The sequence below is a fragment of the Macaca fascicularis genome, chromosome 11, assembly GCF_037993035.2.
Source record: "Macaca fascicularis isolate 582-1 chromosome 11, T2T-MFA8v1.1".
Taxonomy (NCBI): domain Eukaryota; kingdom Metazoa; phylum Chordata; class Mammalia; order Primates; family Cercopithecidae; genus Macaca; species Macaca fascicularis.
The window spans coordinates 34,597,910-34,604,913 of record NC_088385.1 but is presented as its reverse complement, the minus strand read 5'-3'; the positions used below and the strand labels follow the sequence as shown (position 1 = coordinate 34,604,913).

General features: G+C 40.2%; 1 protein-coding gene across 7 annotated transcripts in view; it reads right to left on the bottom strand.

Moving 5' to 3' along the window:
- Positions 1-869: 869 nt before the first annotated feature.
- RESF1 (retroelement silencing factor 1) overlaps positions 870-7,004 on the bottom strand; it is a 33,512-nt gene continuing 27,377 nt past the window's right edge. For 6 of the 7 annotated variants that reach the window (XM_015430604.3, XM_045364990.2, XM_005570511.4 and 3 more), the window contains 2 exons: positions 6,259-6,342; positions 870-1,592 (listed from right to left, as the gene is read on the bottom strand). In XM_015430604.3, coding sequence (XP_015286090.3) covers positions 1,435-1,592; positions 6,259-6,342 — 242 coding nt within the window. In that variant the 3' untranslated portion in view covers positions 870-1,434. Of the gene's footprint in view, positions 1,593-6,258; positions 6,398-7,004 lie in introns of all 7 variants that reach the window. The other variant, XR_001483330.4, reaches the window with a different exon arrangement.

Sequence of the window (7,004 nt, the reverse complement as noted above, 5' to 3'; positions counted from 1 at the left end):
ATAGGGCGAGACTCGATCTCGAAAAACAAAGAAACAAAAAAACATAAAAAAATCCCAAAGATTAACAAACAACAACAACAAAACCAAAAACAAAATTATGTGCTCACTTTGGCAGCATACACACTAAAACTGGAAGAATACAAAAATTAGCAAATTAAATAATTTTTTTAAAAAAATTAGCCAGGTATGTTAGCACACTGTAGTCCCAGCTACTCAGGAGGCAGAGGTGGGAAGATTGTTTAAACCCAGGAGCAGTGATTGCAGTAAACCGTGATCACACCACAGTACTCCAGCCTTGACAACAGAGTGAGACCCTGTCTCAAAAGAAAAACTCCGACCCTTTTCTAGTAGATAAAGTAAAACTAGAAACAGTTAGTTATATCTTGCCTTCCACACTTTCTTGAAATTTCCTGAACCTAGTAAATTTTTTATGTTCTCACGTGAATGCAATCTAAAAATACATACTGTCACAGCTGCTGTGGCATTTAAGCTTTTTTTTTTTTTTTTTTTGAGAAGGAGTCTCATTCTGTCGCCCAGGCTGGAGTGTGGTGGTGCAATTTCGGCTCACTGCAAGTTCTGCCTCCCAGGTTCATGCCATTCTTCTGCCTCAGCCTCCTGAGTAGCGGGGACTACAGGCGCCTGCCACCACGCCCGACTAATTTTTTGTATTTTCAGTAGAGACGGGGTTTCACTGTGTTAGCCAGGATGGTCTGGATCTCCTGACCTCGTGATCCGCCTGCCTTGGCCTCCTAAAGTGCTGGGATTACAGGCGTGAGCCACCTCGCATTTCAGCTTTTGAAAGCACTTTCCAAAATGCGTCCTTTTAAAGGTAGGAAACTAAAAAGAAACTGAGCTGTGAGGGTTTCAAATTAGTTTTTTAAAAAATAAATGTTTATTTCAAGTATGAAAAGTAATGTTTAAACGTTGTCCCAAAATTGTGTTCAGTTTCACAAGTATAAAATAAGACTTCCGAAAAACAGTTTACAATTAGTTATAAAACACTTAAGAATATATTTTGACATTCACATCACAGTGGGTATTTTTGAAAAATAAGTTTTGCTAATATAGCTTAAAAACCAAAACATATTTACAGTCCCATTTAAATAAACAAGTCCTTAACTGAGGAACAGTCCTCCCTCAGGATGGATAGAATTTCAAATTGATTTGTATAAGCACTCCTTTTAAAATAATGGTAAACCTGGCTCAATAAAATAGAAATTCAAATACCTTATGGTTTCCTCGGTGAATACCATCCATTTCTTACACATGGCTACCCAAAGTTCTCAAGCCTTTTCAATTAAGCACTTTCAATGAAATACAAAGAAAATGGGAACCAAACTCTGAGAAATCTTTATCATGGCATTTCTCATTAGCAAAATATTTTGAACAGAAAAGGAAATTTCTCAGTGACAATTACAAAACCACATCTTATAATTATTTCACAGGACTGCTACCAAGGCTTCTGCTTCTCTTCTCCAGGTACATCTGTCTGTAGGTTTGAAACATTTCTTTTGAATCTCTTACTGGGTTATGTAGCATCTCAAATCCATCTGCACTGAAGCTTCTCTTTGCGAGTCTTGAATTAACATTATCTAAGGGAAATAAAAATTTTACTTACTTTATTTCTCTTAATGTTAGCTGTGATCAATATATAATCAAAATTCAGAAGGAAAATATATAATGGTGGGATAAAAAATTAAGGCAAGGAGTTAAGCAAAAGTACCACAGCTCTTCACCTACAGAATTGTAAGTTACATATACATGATATCTTGCCTTTCTTTTGAGGGCTGTTTTCTACTCCTACCTTCCTTGCCCCATCTTCATTGCCCTGGGCTGTTCTGTTCTACCTTACTCTTGGCTCAATAAAATGTATCATTGCATATCATTAATATGAATCATTAATATGAATGTGACTTTTTAAATGGCTATCTAAACTAGCAATACGAAGAGTACAAATACGAGTCGGTCCCAAACAGTACATGAAAAGGACAGGTTTCATATTTTGGTCTCACCATGCATTAGATATTCTAAAACATGTCTATAGTTTCCTGTTTCTTTAGATCATTTCAATGTTACATTAGCTTTAGTGTCCTTTTTTCATAATGACCCGTCACCTATTGAAAATATGTTGAGGCTGGGTGTGGTGCTTCACGCCTCTAATCCCAGCACTCTGGAAGGCCAAGGAAGGCAGATCACATGAAGCCAGTTCGAGACTAGCCTGGCCAATATGGCAAAACCCTTTTTTTCTAAAAATACAAAAATTAGCTGGGCAGAGGTTGCAGTGAGCCGGTATCGCAACACTGCACTCCAGCCTGGGGGACACAGCGAGACTGTCTCAAAAAACAAACAAAACAAAACAAAACAAAAAAAGCTGAAAATATATTTAATACATGTAATCTACTGAATATCATAGCCTAGCCTACCATAAACACGCTCAGAACACTTATGTCAGCCTACAGTTGGGCAAAATCTAACACAAAGCCCATTCTGGAAAAAAAAAAAAAAAAAAAAAAAAAAAAAAGGTCAATGTCCCGTGATTTAATACTATAGTGAAATGAAAATTAATAATGAATAGTGAAAATGAAAACCAGAATTGCTGTATGGGTATGCGAAATACACTTTCTCCTGAATGTGTATCACTTTCATACCATCATAGTCAAGAAATCCTAAGTCAAATCACTGCAAGTCAGGGACTATCTGTACATTTCATTCCTGCTGCAGCTTTTTCCTTCTGAATAATGGGGTCCTGTTTTGTCTTTTTCTATCTGTGTGAGTGGAGTATTCTGTCCTGTTAGTTCTTTAGATCTGCTGCAAAGTCTTCCACTTTCTTGTTTGCTTTCTTTCAGAATTAGTAACACTAGTAACATTAGAGGCCCAAAATGGGTGTCTAAGTTGCTTTCCAAGAAATTCTTGTCATTTCCTCTTTATCTCTTTACTCTAACTTAGGACTTCAAGTCTGCTGCAACCTTTGCTACCGAATTTAGACATCTGTTTCTCCTGTGGGGGTTTTTTTTTTTTGAGACAGTGTCTTGCCTCTGTTGCCCAGGCTGTAGTGCAGTGCTGCATCAGAGCTTATTGCAGTTTCAACTCCTGGACTCCAGTGATCCTCCTTCTTCAGTCTGCCAAGCAGATGGGACCACAGGTGCACACCACTACGCCAGGCTAATTTTTTAAAAAGTTATTTGGAGAGACGGGGACTCCTGATGTTGCCCAAGCTGGTCTCAAACTCGTGGGCTCAAGTCATCCTCTGGCCTTGGCCTCCCAAGTGCTGGGATGACCCTCATGGGCCCCGCACCAGGTCAGATGTATGTTTCTTTATAGCACTTTGGGAGTTCGTGGCATTTTTCTCTCAGTTCATAGTTGGTTCACTGTTCTCCAGCCTCTTCGTCTAAGGTGTATAATTCACTATTTCCCAGAAATCCCTTCTCCAGAACCAGCTTCCTTCATCCCTAATACGCATTTTAAAAATGCCCATGCAGCCAGGCACAGTGGCTTATGCCCGTAATCCCAGCCCTTCGGCAGGCCGAGGCCAGTGGATCACCTGAAGTTGGAGTTCAAGATCAGCCCGGACAACATGGTGAAACTCTGTCTCTACTAAAAATACAAAAATCAGCCAGGTGTGCTGGTTCACGCTACTCAGGAGGCTGAGGCCGAGGCAGGAGAATCACCTGAACCCAGGAACCGGAGGTTGCAGTGAGCTGAGATTGCACCACTGCACTCCAGCCTAGGCAACACAGCGAGACTCTATCTAAAAAATAAAAAATAAGTAAGTAAATAAAAATGCCCATGTAGCAGCACCTGAGATTTTTTTCTTCTCCCTTAGGTCTCACCTATTTGTGTCTTGTCATGCTATGACAGAGCTATATGACTTGTCTCCTGGATTGTCTCACCCAGCTTTGCCTTAGTGTACTCGTGACCTGGCTTGTATTTTCTTTTCATCATGATTTTGAGTATTTCAGCCTCACATTCACCATGCATTGCTCATCCTGCTGTGCTGTCTGCACATGTCATTCAACTCATGCTTATCTCTGAGCGTCTCTGGTCAATCTGTGTATCTGTCTTTTGAGTGTTTTCAGCTTCAGATTCCAAACATGCCTCTCGCTTTCTCTTTGAGATAATAATCATGCCTCTCCTGTTTCCAAGCTTTTTCTTACTCCAATCTTCGTGCCCATTTGTATCTTTCTCCTTTTTGGCTTTCTGTCTTCCAACCCGAGAGGGGCATTGTTTCCCACTCTCAGGCCTCTCACTGCTCTTCATTCCCTCCTCTTATTTGTCCTGTCCTGATTAAGAGTGCATTTCTTCGTTGATGCAAGTTTTTTCCCATATGCATGTTTCAATGCTAACTGACTTTTTTTTTTGAGACGGAGTTTCGCTCTGTCGCCCAGGATGGAGTGCAGTGGTGCGATCTTAGCTCACTGGAACCTCTGCCTCCCGGGTTCAAGTGATTCTCCTGTCTCAGCCTCCTGAATAGCTGGGATTACAGGCGTGTCCGAACTCCCGACCTCATGCGATCTGCCTGCCTCAGCCTCCCAAAGTGCTGGGATTACAGGCATGAGCCACCTTGCCCAGCCTCTACTCAATTTTTACATGCCTGCTTCTGTGTATCTGTTTGAAGCTCTCTTCACAACCTTTGGCAATTCCTTTTATAAAATGTGCTGCTGCTTATTGTTTCTCTTGGTGAGATTCTGCTGCTCTCCATTTCTGAGGCTCTGAACCTCTCTTTGCCTATTGTTTTTGAGACGGAGTCTCGCTCTGTCGCCCAGGCTGGAGTGCAGTGGCGACATTTCGGCTCACTGCAAGCTCCGCCTGCTGGGTTCACGCCATTCTCTTGCCTCAGCCTCCCAAATAACTGGGACTGCAGGCACCTGCCACCACGCTCGGCTGGATTTTTGTATTTTTAGTAGAGATGGGGTTTTACTGTGTTAGCCAGGATGGTCTCGATCTCCTAACCTCATGATTCGCCTGCCTCGGCCTCCCAAAAGTGCTGGGATTACAGGCGTGAGCCACCACGCCTGGCCCCCTCTTTGCCTGTGTAATGAACCAAAACTAAGACAAAACTCTTGAGCGGGTACTAATTAAATCATATACTCGGCTGGACGCAGAGGATCATGCCTGTAATCCCAGCATTTTGGGAGGCCGAGGTGGGTGGATTACTGAGTTCAGGAGTTTGAGACCAGCCTGGCCAACACTGTAAAAGAAACGCAGCTCTACAGTTGTTATACTGTATTGCTTTTTAAGTATCTATTTTTATGGTTGTATTAATTTTTTTTTCCCAAATATTTTTGATCCACAATTGTTTGAATCCACAGATATAGAACATGCAGATGTGGAGGGCTGACTATACCTCACCCACAATTAATGGACTTTGAAGAGAGAGGACCAGATTCAAGTCCCTATTCAGTAACTAGAAATGAAACTTAAGTCAGATGATGTAACCTCTCATCTATAAAATGGAAATACCCTTGTCTAAATTGTATTGACGATAAATCAAATTAACATGTAAATAATTGAATCCAGGGTCTGGCAAACTAAGTCAAGCCTGCTGCCTATTTTGGTAGATAAAGTTTAATTAGAGGCCAGGCACGGTGGCTCATGTTTGTAATCCCAGCACTTTGGGAGGCCGAGGCAGGTGGACTACCTGATGTCAGGCTGAGACCAGCCTGGCCAACGTGGTGAAACCCCACCTCTATTAAAAATACAAAAATTAGCTGGGCATGGTGGTATGCACCTGCAGTCCCAGCTACTTGGGAAGCTGAAGGAGGAGAATCGCTTGAATCTGGGTGCAGTGAACCAAGATCACGCCACTGCACTCCAGCCTGGGTGACAGAGGGAGACTCTGTCTCAAAATAAAAAATAAATAAATAAATAAATAGTTAATCAGAACACAGCTGAAACTCATCTACATATTATCTGCAGCTATTTCCTTGAAACAACAGAGTCAGGGCAGACACCTTATGACCCAGAAAACCTAAAGTATTTGCTGTTTGGTCCTGTTAACAGGTAAAATATGCAAACCTCTTAGCTAACTCATTGTAATAAGAATTATTTTCCTGTTAAAAGAAAATAAAATCTCAGCTTTTCATTCCACAGCATGACAACACAAAAAAGTGTCCTCCTACCACTCAAACACAAACACTGAATGACTGAACAAAAAAAATGGATAAAATCATACTTTACAATCGTATCATAACTATAATCCAACTTCCATATATCACATAGGGAGATAAGTAGAATCAAGATTTAAAAAGATGACTTTACCTTTCTCTTGGCTGTCTTTCTGTGTCCTTTTCTTTGTAGCAACACATTTTAACCAGTCTTCTTTTGTACTTTTTATTCCTGAAACTATTTAAATATTCATTTTCAGAACTCTAGATATTGCTAATCATCTCCTTTAATACTAAAACAAAGGAAAATCATGTAAGCTGAAAATAGATTTTGGAAGGCACTAGATACAACCATATATAACACAACCCTAAATAAAGGACTGGAAAAATGATTTCTCCTATTTGAAATGCTTATCTCAAAATTAAAAATGAGTTTATCTTTACTATGTAATTATGTTCCCCTCACATGGGCTGAACAGGTTAATACATCTCAAGATATTAAAGGACACGAGATAGAAAGTTACACTGCCCCCACCCACTTCCAATGTTCTGATTATATCCACAACTCAAGTTCTAAGGATCCAAATGAAAGGACCTACTGAAATCACCAATTTTTTACAAATGAATATATCCCTATCTCCTTTTCCAGGAAAATGTATCCTGTTTATGCTATTGTTTTATGAACCCCAAAAATATAGTCAGAAAAGCAGAGCAAAGGCTCCAGTTTTCATTCAAATCCTTCAATTTCCCAATTTGAGTTTCTCAGCACAATGCTTTATATATAATATCCACTACTTCTAAATGTTCCCTTAGTACCACAAATAACTAGTTATCAATTTTCTCCTTCCTTCCTGCACTACGTTGAGAAGTCTACCATTAAGCTACCTAATATTCATAACT